The following is a 15,736-nucleotide window of genomic DNA, read 5'->3' on the forward strand; positions in this document are numbered from 1 at the left end:
CTTTTTTTGTCAAGGAATTTGAATATAAAAAAATCAATAATAAAAGATGCGGGTGTAGGACGCAGTGGCCGTTTGTTATGCACAGGATTTGTTTTGCAGCCGGTCTGCACAGAACTTTTTTCCGAATATGACGCGAACGAAGATCGGGGCTCGGACTGAGATGCGAGCGTACGGGCCTTCCAACCGGAGTCGGCCGTGCCTTCAATAAAGGGTGCGAACCCCACGTCTTCAGCTCACCACAACACCAACGCAAATCAGCGCTCGACAACATCCAACGAGAGTAGTAATACACAAGAGACGCAGCAAGTCCATCGACCAACGAGAGTTGAAGGCGATGGCCACCGCGGCGACGTCGAAGAAGGCGGCGAACCGGCTGGTGGTGGAGGAGGCCACCACCAACGACGACAACTCCGTGTGCAATCTCCACCCCGACACCATGGAGAAGCTCTTCATATACAAAGGCGACATCGTGCTGCTCAAGGGCAAACGCCGCCACAACACGGTCTGCATGGCACTGCCCGACGACACCTGCGAGGGGCACAAGCTCAGGATCAACAAGGTGGCCCGCTCCAACCTGCGCGTGCGCATCGCCGACGTCGTGTCCGTGCACCTGTGCCACGACGCCAAGTTCGGCAAGCGCGTGCACATCCTCCCTCTGGACGACACCGTCGAGGGCATCACGGGCAACCTCTTCGACGCCTACCTCAAGCCCTACTTCGTGGACGCCTTCCGCCCGGTCCACAAGGGCGACCTCTTCCTCGTGCGCGGCGGCATGCGGAGCGTCGAGTTCAAGGTCATGGAGATCGACCCTGCGGCGGACTACTGCGTCGTGGCGCCCGACACGGAGATATTCTGCGAGGGCGAGCCCGTCAAGCGGGAGGACGAGGAGAGGCTGGACGATGTCGGCTACGACGATGTGGGTGGCATGGGGAAACCGTTGACTCTGATCAGGGAGCTCGTCGAGTTGCCACTCAGGCATCCGCAGCTTTTCAAGTCCATTGGCGTCAAGCCTCCCAAGGGCATCCTCCTCTACGGCCCTCCCGGGTCGGGCAAGACTCTGATCGCCCGTGCGGTGGCCAACGAGACCGGGGCCTTCTTCTTCCTCATCAACGGCCCAGAGATAATGTCCAAGATGGCCGGAGAGAGCGAGAGCAACCTGAGGAAGGCCTTCGAGGAGGCCGAGAAGAACGCGCCCTCCATCATCTTCATCGACGAGATCGACTCCATTGCCCCTAACAGGGAGAAGACTCACGGCGAGGTGGAGAGGCGCATCGTCTCCCAGCTGCTGACGCTCATGGACGGCATGAAGGCCCGCGCGCACGTCATCGTCATGGGTGCCACGAACCGTCCCAACAGCATCGACCCTGCCTTGAGGCGCTTCGGGAGGTTCGATCGCGAGATCGACATCGGCGTGCCGGACGAGGTCGGGCGTCTCGAAGTGCTCCGCATCCACACAAAAAACATGAAGCTGGACAAGGACGTCAACCTACAGGTGATTGCCAAGGATACGCACGGCTACGTCGGTGCCGACTTGGCCGCGCTCTGCACCGAGGCGGCGCTGCAGTGTATCAGGGAGAAGATGGATGTGATTGACTTAGAGGACGACACCATTGATGCCGAGATCTTGAACTCCATGGCCGTCACAAATGGCCACCTTAAGACGGCTCTCGTGGGCACGAACCCGTCCGCGCTTCGTGACACCGTTGTCGAGGTGCCCAACATCAGCTGGACCGATATCGGTGGCCTCGACGGCGTCAAGAGGGAGCTACAAGAGACCGTCCAGTACCCGGTCGAGCACCCAGAGAAATTCGAGAAGTTCGGCATGTCGCCGTCCAAGGGCGTCCTCTTCTACGGGCCACCAGGATGCGGCAAGACCTTGCTGGCGAAGGCCATCGCCAATGAGTGCCAGGCCAACTTCATCAGCATCAAGGGGCCAGAGTTGCTCACTATGTGGTTCGGCGAGAGCGAGGCCAACGTGCGCGAGATCTTCGACAAGGCGCGTCAGTCCGCGCCGTGCGTGCTGTTCTTCGACGAGCTCGACTCCATCGCGACCGAGAGGGGCGGCAGGGTGGGCGACGCCGGCGGCGCGGCGGACAGGGTCCTGAACCAGCTGCTCACCGAGATGGACGGCATGAACGCCAAGAAGACGGTGTTCATCATCGGCGCCACCAATAGGCCGGACATTATTGACTCGGCGTTGCTCCGTCCCGACCGCCTTGACCAGCTCATCTACATCCCATTGCCGGACGAGGCCTCGCGGCAACAGATTTTCAAGGCCTGCCTCAGGAAGTCTCCCGTGGCCAAGGACGTCGACCTCGGCGCGCTTGCAAGGTTCACCGCCGGCTTTAGCGGTGCCGACATCACGGAGATCTGCCAGCGGGCGTGCAAGTACGCCATCAGGGAGGACATTGAAAAGGACATGGAGAGGCAGAGGATGGGGAAAGACACCATGGAGGTGGACGGCGGGCAGGAAGACGAGGTGGCTCAGATTAAGGCGGTTCACTTCGAGGAGTCAATGAAGTATGCGAGGAGGAGTGTGAGCGACGCCGACATCAGGAAGTACCAGGCCTTCGCGCAGACGCTGCAACAGTCTAGGGGGTTCGGCACCGAGTTCCGCTTCCCGGCGCAGCCACACGCGGCAGAAGCTGCTGTCCACACCTCCGCGGCAGCTGATGAGGATGAAGACGATCTGTACAAGTGATCTAGTAACCATTGCTAGAACATGAAGTAGGAGTACCAGAACATTATAGACTCTGTTTTTGTTGATTCTTTCCATGTACGTAATTTTCATTGTAAGAATTTACATACGTCATAGAAATACAGTTGATGAAATAATAACTCCTTGCTGTGCTTTCCTCTTATTTGTAGGCAGTGATGAGATTTTGAAAACTAGCCTAACCGTTAACTGAACCCTCAATTACACGAAACTACCATCGTTCTCTCTGCTCCTGCACAAGGCCACAGAAAAAATTAAAAATGGGAAAATAGTTGCCTGATTAATGTCCGATTAATTTTGAATTGAACTTGTAAGAACAAGAGCAGCTGATGAGGATGAAGACGATCTGTACAAGTGATCGAGTAACCATTGTTAGAAAATGAAGTACTAGAATATTATTGTAGACTCTGTTTTTGTTATGCTTTCTCTTAATTGAGTCGATCATTCACTTTATATATTGTTGATTCCCTTCATGTATATAATTTTCGTTCTTTAGAACTAAGAACTTACATTATATAAATACAGTTCGTGAAATTAGAATCTCCCTCTTGTCGCAAAGAAAGCGTAGCACAAGATTTTCCTGTTATTTTTAGGCAGTGAAGCTTAGCCTAAGCCGTTAACTGAACCGTCCCTCTGCTCCTCTGCTCCTGCACAAGATTTGGAAGATCCTCTGTTATTTTCGATTGCCAGACACTTATAATAAATTTGAATATTTTACTTAATTGAATAAAGGCAGTGTAGAACAGATTAGTCAAGGAAAGAGTGGCTTCTTAATTGGGAGTATCTAGGTATCAGTCATGTGTTTTTCCATTTGGTTTAGGCCGTTTTTTGTTTTCCAGTCAGTTTGTAACACATGTATTGTTGTAATTTCAGTCAATGGTCAGTCTGAAAAAAGCCTGTCCCCTAACTGGCCCTTGCAAAAACTTTTTACCGTCTAACAATCTGCTACTTAGATGGTGCTGAAGACAATCATCATATTCAGCTCACTCAACCTGTCCCCTAACTGCGCCAACCCCTAAGAGAGGAATGAAAGACTGAAGATGACTAAGAAGAAGTAAGAAGTAGACTCTAGCTCATAGACTGATAGCTTAGCCAGGTCCAAGAAACAATGAAGAAGAAAGGAAAGCTGGCTCCCAAATGAACTATCAAAGAGCTACGCTAGGCGTGTGGAAACACAAAAATGTTGAATGACTGAACTATGTGTCTTCCATAGAATAACTGAACCCCGAGGGACAAACTGGAAATCAGTAGTTTGAAATGAATGAAAAATACTTTTTCTAGTAAACAAATGCATGAAAATACATGGTAGAAAAGACTTACAAATGAGTAAAACCAGACTCGCTCGCTCCTATACCCCTCACCACCTCGATCTAAGACTGACAACAAAAAGCAAATAAATGGAAAATGAAGAGTTGATGGCTGAATGAATGGACATAGACTAACTAAAGGAATACTCAGGAAGAATGAAGTACTGAAGAACTCCAGGATGCATCTCATGCATGAACTCAAAATAACTTGTTGACCATTGTCTTCAAAAACATCCAATACTGACCGACCACATACTGGTAATTCAATTATCAAATGACAATGAAATAACTAAAACGACAACTAGAGTATAACAATTACTTCCTCTGTTCCCAAATATTTGTCTTTCTAGGCATTTCAAATGGACACAACATACGGATGTATGTAGACTTATTTTAGAGTGTAGATTCACTCATTTTGCTCCGTATGTAGTCATTTGTTGAAATCTCTAAAAAGACAAATATTTGGGAACGGAGGGAGTACTATTAGCTGCATGCATGCATTCATGCTCTCGTCCCCTTCCTTGCATGTCTGTTTCTGTTAGCTAATTGGTTACTGACAAAGAAACTTAGTGTGCACTAAAGACTAAAAAGTTATACTCAGACCAAAAATTAGGTGGATGGTTAACCTTAGCCTCACATTTTTAAACACGCACATACGCACCATGGTGACGAGGTACGTGGATAAAGTATTTTGTTCGTGAGATGCTTACCAGTTTAGCCGTCAGAATATACAAGGCTTTGGTTTTTGCTGCTACAGCTACTGAAAAGTAACATCACTTGAGCCCCGCAGGCAACAGGCAGCTCCTTCTGGGCTGCTACAGCCATTGGAAGTGATACCGCCGTCAGCGTTTTTGTACTGAAATGGTAAATGAATAGACTGAAAACTGTCTGAAAACACAATGTGAAAACTCATAAACTGAATATTGACTGGAGGATGCCAGTGACACCACCATTCAATCCATTTCTAGGGCGTTATTTGATCTGGAAAATGAAGAATTAAAAACTGCGAAAAGGAGGACTAAAAAGTAAATAGAAATGAAAATTGTCTAAAATCTTGCTAAACTAGATAACTAACCCCAAGAAACTCTTAACCCCCTAACCCTGAAAACTACTGAAGTGTCTAAAAACTTGCTAAACTAATATACTAACAAATATGATTTTTTTTTCACTCAGACATGAGAGTGAACTCGACGATTTCTTGAACCTGGGTTTGGTGAATGGAAGTTGGCCTTTTTATGAAGTCGCAGTGGAAGCTAAAAATTCCTCTAAGAGTGAAGATTTTCCTCTGGTTTCTAAACAAAGGAGTCATTCTAACTAGAGATAATCTGGCACGACGAAACTGGCATGGGCCCAAGTCATGTGTCTTTTGTCAACATGACGAGTCTATCAAACACTTATTTTTTGAGTGCAAGTTCGCGCGGGCAGTTTGGGCCGTGGTCCAGGTAGCTTCGAATTTATACCCACCACGTACTGCACGGAATATGTTCGGCAACTGGTTGCGGGGTATTGATAAACAATTTTCTGCACATATTCTTGTGGGAGCGGCGGCCTTATGCTGGGTAATGTGGCTTTCCAGGAATGATGTGGTTTTTAACAACAAAAGTGTCTCATCTCCTATGCAGGTTATTCATGCTTGTACATGATTGCTCCGTACGTGGTCTATCCTGCAGAAGCCGGAGGACAGGGACCTTTTTATGATGGCGTCTACCCGGCTGGAGCGTACGGCCAGGGAGGTTTTCTACCCCCATGGATGGCGGTGTGATTTACGGATAGGATCTACCGCTCCTTAGGCTGGACACGATTTATTGCTTGGCATTGTATCAAATTATTTTATTTTTAGAGTGCTCTGGACGTTTTGGCTGTGTGCATCTAGCTATGCAGAGGCCGGGCTTTCTTTCAATATGATTGTATCACCTCGATATATCTATTCAATGATAATTCCTTTATCAAAAAAATGAAGTCGCACTGGGAGCTAGTGCTTGCTATCTCAGAATAGCTCCATGGATCTCATCGTAAATGTTTGAGGCTTCTTGAGGCTTGTTTGGCGACCGTGAAGTCACCGGATGAATTGCTGATTCCTGGAGTGGCAGCGGAAGCAGAACCTCGATTCAAACAGAGGAGTATGTCCTTTCTTTTCTCGGGCAGGAGGGCTTTGGTTGTGCAATCTTGCTCGCTTCCAATCAGAAAAGGAACAAAAAAGCGAGAAACGACCTATATGGTAACTCAAATGACTGAAGAAAATGACACCTAACACTGAAAACAACTGATGCAAAACTACTGACTGCATGTATAACTCTCTAACCCCAAGAAAAAATGCCATCAGCCATCTGCATATTCTTATTTTTTTTATCAACAAACACTTAAGCTGAAAAATCCCAGGCATGCTAGTATGATTTTGAAGACAAGGGAACAGGATGTTATAGAGATAGAGAGTCATTCTAAAACTTGGATTGAAGAATGAGAGTAGTTCAGAACTAAAGAATGAAATAACTTATTAAAGCAAAAAACAATGACTAGGAAACAGATTTTACTGATGTAGTGATTGATTGAACATTTACTAAGAAAAACAACGGGGCTTCAAATCTGGATACTAATAAAAAGATAGCCCCTTTTCTAAAAAAATAAAAATAAAAAGATAGCCCGAACAGAAGAAAATGACACCAAACACCTAAACTAAACACGATACTGAACAAAATGACACCTAACACTAAAAGTACAGACGAAAACTGATGAAATTGAGAAAAGGCTAAAGGAAAGTGTCAATGAAAACCGAATAATTCATGAAAATGAGAAAAAGCAAAAGGATAGATTGACTAAAAACTCAAGAAGATGCCTAAGTAATTAAAATACTGAGAATGAAGCAACCGAAATGCAAAAGAAAGTTACTAAAGTGAAAAACAAACATCGACTGAAGAAAACAAAATTCCGAAGGAAAAAAAATGAAGAATGAACATACTGAATAAATAAATGAAGAAGCAAATGGCTAAAGAAAGATACTGAAATAAATGCCAGAACAAAGAATAAAGGGACTAAAGGAAAAATGAAAACTGAAGGATGAGGAATGAAGAATGAAAGGAGAAAAATGTCCTAGAGAGACAAATGGTGTTGCACATGAACTAGCCCTTGCTGCTAGATTTAGCTTTTGTAATGAGTGGTTAGATGTTGCTCCAAATGCTTTACTTATTCTGATACTGAAAGATGTAAATGTTATCACATGTGAATAAAGAGGAAGATTTAGTTGTCAAAAAAAAGAATGAACGGAGAACAATGACAAGAAAAAGAAAGAAGTAAATGAAAAGTTTTCAATAAACGGAATGAGGAAAATGAGAAGGGCTAATAAACAAAGAAAGGGAGAACAACCCCATGACTAATGAAAGTGAATGAAATAAAAAAGAGGGAATGATTGCTCAAAAGGTCTCTCATGAAAGAGCTGACTGGAGATGAAGAATATACTTTTCTTCAGTGACTAACATGATGAAAGAAGACACCGAAAAAACTGAGAAGAGAGACATTGATTATTCAGAATAACACCGAAGAAAAAAGAAAGATAAATGAATACTAAAAAAATAATTTTCCTCAATTAATCTGAAGACTGATTGCAGAATGAATTAACACACAAGCAAATGAATAAGTGTGTATAAACATAATTTAAGAGATTCTTAGCTTGACTCCTCTGCTTTCAGTAGATGTCGGGACTTACCATCAACTTCTCAATGAGTGAAGTGATGGTTGTTAGCCATCCTGAGGATGAGAGGCAAAGCATTGCGGATCGCCTCAACTGCCCGCTAGGGTCCTTTCCGACTTCCTACATGGGAATCCCTATTATTAGTGACTCGTGACTTCTTGTGTCGGACCTTAGGCCGATTGTGACCAAGGTTCAACATAGGGTCACGCCTTGGAAGGGCCGCTGGCTCTCAAGGTGCCTCGGACCATTTTGATTAACTCGTCTTTGTCGAGCTTGCTCATGTTCATCATGAGCTTCTATAGCCTATATGAAACCCTTCATCATGACATCGCGAAGTTCCAATCGAAATTCTTTTGGGTGGGTGAGGGGGATAAACAATAATGCCACATGGTTCGTTGGAGCAACATTTGTTTCCCAAAGAACCAAGGGAGCATGGGGTTCATGTCTTCCAAGCATATGAATATCGCGCTCCTTACCAAATGGCTATGGAGGATAGCTAATAATGACGGTGGCCTTGGCCTAGACATTATCAAGGTGAAGTACCTTCGGGGCTAACCCCTCACATTTTATCAACGCTTGGGTGGTTCCCAATTCTGGTAATCTATTATTCAGCTCCCCCTGTCCTTCGCATTAGGCCACGATCTCGGCGGAGTCCAAATCTTCCACCCTATTTTGGTTCGACCGCTGGGTGGGCAACCACCCACCCCCCCCCTCGCCGTTCGCTTCTCGGAGTTATTCTCCATTTGCGTTGCCCCCCATTTATTTGTCGAGGCTGCCCTTATTGACTTAGGGAGCATCGCCTTCCATCGCACCTTTGGTCCTGCCAAGCAGGCTGCTTGGGAAGATTTGCTGAAGTGTATTGCCCTTCACACTCCAAACCTAGAACCGTACAGGTCTCTTGGAACCTTGAAGGGAATGGTCTATTCAACATTAGGTCCCTTTACCAGGCCATTGCGGCTTCTCCAACCCTGAAACCGCTTGTCCAGCTATGGACGATTAGATTGCCGCTGAAAATTAGCATTTTCATGTGGCAATGGATCCGCAGACGATTACCTTTAGGGGTGGAGGTTCTCAAACGCAACGGCCCCGGGGATGGCTTCTGCCCTCTGTGCGACACAGAGGAGGACTCCAACCACATTTTTTTCTTCTCATGTGATACGGCTCAATTCTTTTGGAGTTGCTTCAGGGAAGTGCTTGGGGGCGGGAGGTGCTACTCTAACTTCCCAGATCTAGATGAGGAATTTCAAGCTTCCGCCCATAGCTCTCGCCACATTAGGTGGCTGGCGATCGGGGTGCTAGCATGGACATTATGGACGATCCACAACAAGCTTGTTATTGAGGCGCTCCCTTGCGGTGGCTGTCTGATACGATCTAGAAACTTCGTGGGTTTTTGCAGCCGTGGAACCCGCGGCCAGACTAGAGCTGCCATCGACGAGATCACCGTCGTCTTTAGATCCTTGGCTTTTCGTCTGAGCCGGATTAGCTCCATGGATCTCCTGCGCGTCTTGTACCTCTTTTATTTTTTAGGGCTTGTTGAGCTGGTGCCCTCATAACCTCCTTCTGTATGACTTTTGTGTGTGTGCTTGTTGCAACCTGTGTTGGGCCTTGTTATGCTTGTGACGGTTTGCTTTATATATAAAGCGGGCAAAAGCCTTTTTCGGTAGTAGAAAGGGCGAGGAAGATAGACATATAATGGATGCCTGTCCCGTTACTCAACTCACGCTTGGATTTTTTTTGAATCAAAAGGGGTTTCCCCCCGCCCCAACTTTATAAAGCCAAGGCAACGACAACCAACATAAAACTGTTAACAGCGCTCGGCGGCAACCGAGAGTAGCTGCCATAGACAGAAAAGCAAAGACTGAACTGCCCGATTACAAGTTTTCATGAGGGTCCGGCTAGGGTACATAACCAGGCGACAAACATGCCAACTTACTATATAAGATCAAAGCTAAGATATGCAAGCTAGCAGAACATCACCCAGCGTGCCCCCCATTTATCAAAATAGTAATCTAGTTTCAGACGTGGATAGATGACAATGAAGAACTAAATGACTAGGAAATGAATAAATTAAGTTGATTATAAACTAAGTTGCTAGGAAACTACATATGGTTGAATGCTCAATTATTGGCAGAACCCCAACATACACTACGAAACGCAATCCACCAGAAGTGACATGTACCATTACCGAAAAAGGCTTTCGCCCCGCTTTATATATAAAGCACCAATCAACAAGCACCCAGTACAAACACACGCCCCACCACCGCAACATACGCACACACCCAGGGCAGGATACATAGATGCTGAGCGCAGCAACACCACCCCTAGCACTACCACCATGCAGAGATGAAGCTACATGTTGGAGTTGTGTCGAATATTGTGTACAAGGTAGGTTACAGTTGGACTTGTAATTGTATTGTGTTTACATAGGATATGTAGTCGTGTCCAAGTAGGACACTTCTATCCTAGGCCTCTCATATATAGCGGGGATAGACACATGATGTAACCTATGCCAACATAATAGCACCAGAACGCAGGGAAAGCCGGCGGCATGTGCCGGTGTCCAGGGCGACCGGGTGCGGTATTGTAGCGGTGTCATGGGGAGGAGCGCCATAGTCAGGCCCCGGGGATGTAGCCATATTGGTGAACCTCGTTAACAAATCTCGGTGTCGTGCTCGTGTGATTGCTTGGTCCTCGGATGATCGACAGTATATGCCTCGGATTTATTCTAACACTACATATGACGAACCATGTGCTCCAAGGCGGCGCCTTCAGGAGGGAACGACACCGGAGCGCCACCACCGCCTGATCGAAAGATCAGAGTTTCCTCCGGAATCGCATGACGAGCAATGAGAGCCGCGACGACGCCTTCAAGAAGGGAATGATCTTCGTCGCTGCCGGTCCGTCCGAAGATAGAACAGGTTTTCACCCCGGCCAACACTCATTGCCACCGAACGCCACATCCCGGCCACCATGCCGCCCACACGGCCATGGTGGCCGGGCAGCACCAAGGCACGGGCTCTACCCACGAGCACCGCGCTAAGACCACCAGGGCCGCCGCCCCTGCATCCAAGACCTCAACACCACCTCACCCGAGGCCCGTTGCACCCCAACGAAAGAGATGAGTGGAAAGGTCCCAGCTTTCGCACCCCTGGGCGACCCCCAGCGTCGAGATCCAAAAGTCGGCCAAAACTGGCATCCACCGACCTATCCTGCTGCTAGAGCGAGATGCTGTTGTGTTGTGCTGTACCAATGCAACACGAGAGATTTTCTTTGAGAAAAAAAGAAGGGACCGAGTCCCTGGATGAAACGCGTTTCTCTTGGAGGCCGATACACGGATGTGCAAACATCAATAGGAAGTACTACATCGGAAGGGAAAAGGTTTTGGCAAGGCAAAGCTAGCATTGAAGTTGAGCCACGGGAGCCCTCTATGTGAAGACCAGAAGCTATCTTGTTGGATTTGCTACTAGTATACTCGGTGTACCTGGGGATCACGAAAAGAGTGCTCGATTTATTTTTCACAGGTCAGCCGTACAAAGAATCATGGTGCCAATTGAAGGAAATATGCCCTGGAGGCAATAATAAAGTTATTATTTATTTCCTCATATCATGATAAATGTTTATTATTCATGCTAGAATTGTATTACCCGGAAACATAATACATGTGTGAATACATAGACAAGCATAGTGTCACTAGTATGCCTCTACTTGACTAGCTCGTAAATCAAAGATGGTTAAATTTCTTAACCATAGACATGAGTTGTCATTTGATTAACGGGATCACATCATTAGGATAATGATGTGATTGACTTGACCCATTCCGTTTAGTATGTTGCTATTGCTTTCTTCATGACTTACACATGTTCCTATGACTATGAGATTATGTAACTCCCGCTTACCGGAGGAACACTTTGTGTGCTACCAAACGTCACAACGTAACTGGGTGATTATAAAGGTGCTCTACAGGTGTCTCCGAAGGTACTTGTTGAGTTGACGTATTTCGAGATTAGGATTTGTCACTCCGATTGTAGGAGGTATCTCTGGGCCCTCTCGGTAATGCACATCACTATAAGCCTTGCAAGCAATGTAGCTAATGAGTTAGTTACGAGATGATGCATTACGTAACGAGTAAAGAGGCTTGCCGCTAACGAGATTGAACTAGGTATTGGATACCGACGATCGAATCTCGGGCAAGTAACATACCGATGACAAAAGGAACAAAGTATGTTGTTATGCGGTTTGACCGATAAAGATCTTCGTAGAATATGTAGGAGCCAATATGAGCATCCAGGTTCCGCTATTGGTTATTGACCGGAAACGAGTCTCGGTCATGTCTACATAGTTCTCGAACCCGTAGGGTCCACACTCTTAAGGTTTCGTTGACAGTTTTATTATGAGTTTATGAGTTTTGATGTACCAAAGGATGTTCGGAGTCCCGGATGTGATCACGGACTTGACGACAAGTCTCGAAATGGTCGAGACATAAAGATCGATATATTGGACGACTATATTTGGACACCGGAAAGGTTCCGGGTGAGATTGGGACAATACCGGAGCTCCGGGAGGTTATCGGAACCCCCCGGAAGGTATGTGGGCCTTATTGGGCCTTAGTGGAAAGGAGGGAGAAGTAGCAAAGGAGGGGGCGCCCCCCCAAGCCCAATCCGAATTGGGAGGCCCCCCCTTTCTTGCTTCCCTCCCACCACTACAAGAAATATGTCAACTAGTGACCTTCTGTCAGTGACCCTGGAAGAATTGGTCATAGATCTATGACCATTTGGGACCAATTGATCAAAAGCTGTTCGGGGGTCTCCAAACCCTAAACCATTGCGGCCATTTTGGTCAGAAAGGTCGTAATTTCCTTACACGAAATGGTCATAAAGAAAATAGTGCTGGTCCCCTGCTTTGTTTCTAGTTGTTAACGACCAATATAGATGGTCATAACCTTGTAGATTGTGATGGGTTGTGATGACTAGGCGCCATCTCATCAGTTTTGCCTATGTGTCATGTCCATATGTCAATTTTTGCCCTTGGTTGTGAAGCAACCTATATTTCTGTTATTCCAAAAATTCCCAAAAAATTCTCATAAATTTTTTGGATCATATCTTCATCAAATATGTCAAAAACCTTCCTTGCCTAGTTCAAAAATAACTCAACAATATTCATTTTCCTATTCTGTTCAGAACAACACTTTGTGTAGGAAGTACCACTTTGGCATGTCCAAATAGTATCCATTTTCTATGGTGCTTTCCTATGCCCAAATAACCATCCTCCACCAAATTCCACCTCAATCCATTCATTATTTTAGGCACAGCTTCAACATTCGTATTTATGTCCAGTGTGGTACTTTGCAAAGCAAGTATGATCTAGGCTCCTCCTTTTGAGCTGAAAATTTGTGAAGACGGTCTTCTTAGTAACTAATCATCCTCAGCCAAAACTCACGCCCATTAGCCATGTACATTTCCCGTACCGCTAATCAAACACTTGGCTGCTAATTCATGTTTGAGCATCGATCGGTCTCCTTGTGAGAATCTTGTGTTGTAATTTTCTTCCTAGCACCTACCTAGGGAGTGCCCAACCCACTAGACATGCCTAGGCTGCCCAGAACACATGGCAACGCCACGGTCACGCGGTGACCACGCGGCGGGCATGCGAGTTTACGCGCTCTAGAGTTGGGGGCCTCGGCCACCGCCCAAACCTCGACGTATCGCCACCAAACCTGTATTTATGATTAAATAGGTACTTATGTAACTAGAAATGATTTTTGGAAAAAATAAATAGCAAACTATGAGGCAGCTGCAGTTCAAATTTGATAGGCTTCCACCTGAATCGGCGGAAATTTGTCTTTTTCACGAGAGGTGGATCAAAACTTTTTACACCCAGCCATTTTCATCAATTGTGCATTAAATATGTCCTAGTATTAGAAAAATGATTTGGTCCAATTTTGCAACAATTATTTGGGAGGCCCTTCACAAAAAAAAACTCCTTTTGGGCACTCGAAAATGGAAAATGGTTTTTTCGTCCAAAGAAAATGAAAACTTCCTTCGGCAACATTGTTTTCCATTCCAATATGCACCCTTGTGCACAATATGAGATCATTTGAACAAACTATGCCATGAATGTGGCCATAAGATTGATCATTTGGCTTGAAAGCCATTGATCTCCACACGTGATAGCTCGTTTCTGAGAACACTTTTTTTAAATAATTGCCGTATTACAAGTTTGTTATTTTTCCTGGGAACTTGGCCACATATAATGACACAATGCGAAGGTTTCCCAATTTTTTGATTTTTTAATTATTTATGCCCGTTTCAAAATGCGGTCAAAACGGCGGGAATGACCGTTCCTAGTTAGTGGTTGAATCTTGGAATTTTTTTGGTGTTTCTATGATTAAATAGATACTTATGTACCTAGAAATGATTTTTAGAAAAAATAAAGAGCAAACTACAAGGCAGCTACAGTTCAAATTTGACCCGCTTCCAACTGAATCGGTGGAAATTTGTCTTTTTCACGAGAGGTGGATCAAAAACTTTTTACACCCAACCATTTGGTCAATTGTGCATTAAGTATGTCCTAGTATTTTAGAAAAATGATTTGGTCCAATTTTGCAATAATTATTTGGGAGGTCCTTCACAAAAAAAGCTCCTTTTGGGCACTCGAAAAATGGAAAATGGTTTTTTCGTCCAAAGAAAATGAAAACTTCCTTAGGCAACATTGTTTGCCATTCCAATATGCACCCTTGTGCATAATATGAGATCATTTGAACAAACTATGCCATGAATGTGGCCATAAGATCGATCATTTGGCTTGAAAGCCATTGATCTCCACACGTGATAGCTCGTTCCTGAGAACCCCTTTTTTTTTAAATAATTGTCATATTACAAGTTTGTTATTTTTCCTGGGAACTTGGCCACATATAATGACACAATGCGAAGGTTTCCCAATTTTTTGATTTTTAATTGTTTATGCCTGTTTCAAAATGCGGTCAAAACGGCGGGAATGACCGTTCCTAGTTAGTGGTTGAATCTTGGAATTTTTTTGGTGTTTCTCTGATTAAATAGATACTTATGTACCTAGAAATGATTTTTGGAAAAAATAAAGAGCAAACTACAAGGCAGCTACAGTTCAAATTTGACCCACTTCCAACTGAATCGGTGGAAATTTGTCTTTTTCACGAGAGGTGGATCAAAACTTTTTACACCCAACCATTTGGTCAATTGTGTATTAAATATGTCCTAGTATTTTAGAAAAATGATTTGGTCCAATTTTGCAACAATTATTTGGGAGGTCCTTCACAAAAAAACCTCCTTTTGGGCACTCGAAAAATAGAAAATGGTTTTTTCGTCCAAAGAAAATGAAAACTTCCTTAGGCAACATTGTTTGCCATTCCAATATGCACCCTTGTGCACAATATGAGATCATTTGAACAAACTATGCGATGAATGTGGCCATAAAATTGATCATTTGACTTGAAAACCATGAATCTTCACACATGATAGCTCATTTCTAATAACACTTTTTTAAAAGAATTACCGTATTACAAGTTTATTATTTTTCCTGGTAACTTGGTCACATTTAATGACACAATGCATAGAGTATATGTCCGTTTTGCCAAGACAAGGACTAATTTTTTTTCTACTTTAACTTGTTGAATTATCAGTATTTGTTTCCACTCTTTATATTGAAATCCACACACATTAGAAAGGAACATCATGCCATGTGTAGAAGAGAGTCCTGGTTTTGAGAGAAAATGTCGTGCGACTCAGGTACCGTGTTTAGATGATTGATTTCTTTTTAAACTTGCATTGTATGCATTGCATTTGGCTTGCAGTCCAAATGAGTGATGATGTCATACTGAGATTTTGTCACTCACTTTGGGATCATCTAATCTTTTTTATTAGTGTTTGATGATGGCAGTTTCTAGTGTGTTGTCGTTACACCCCAGTGTTGTTTCTAAGCTCTGAGCCGTTAGTTGATTGTATTCCTAGTATGAGAATCAAGGAATTTTGAGGCGCATTAGTATAAAAAAAGCGG

At 44.7% G+C, this 15,736-nt stretch overlaps 1 protein-coding gene across 1 annotated transcript; it reads left to right on the forward strand.

Annotated features, from left to right (window-relative positions):
* The first annotated feature begins 334 nt into the window (after nt 1-334).
* On the forward strand, nt 335-2,701 carry LOC119281109 (cell division control protein 48 homolog D-like). The gene has a single exon (XM_037561736.1). The coding sequence runs from the start codon at nt 335-337 to the stop codon at nt 2,699-2,701; it is 2,367 nt and encodes a 788-aa protein (XP_037417633.1).
* Nucleotides 2,702-15,736: the final 13,035 nt, after the last annotated feature.

The sequence above is a fragment of the Triticum dicoccoides genome, chromosome 3B (assembly GCF_002162155.2).
Source record: "Triticum dicoccoides isolate Atlit2015 ecotype Zavitan chromosome 3B, WEW_v2.0, whole genome shotgun sequence".
Lineage (NCBI taxonomy): Eukaryota > Viridiplantae > Streptophyta > Magnoliopsida > Poales > Poaceae > Triticum > Triticum dicoccoides.

Coding starts and splice junctions, on each gene's coding strand:
- LOC119281109 (XM_037561736.1), top strand. CDS start 335: ATGGCCACCGCGGCGACGTCGAAGAAGGCGGCGAACCGGCTGGTGGTG.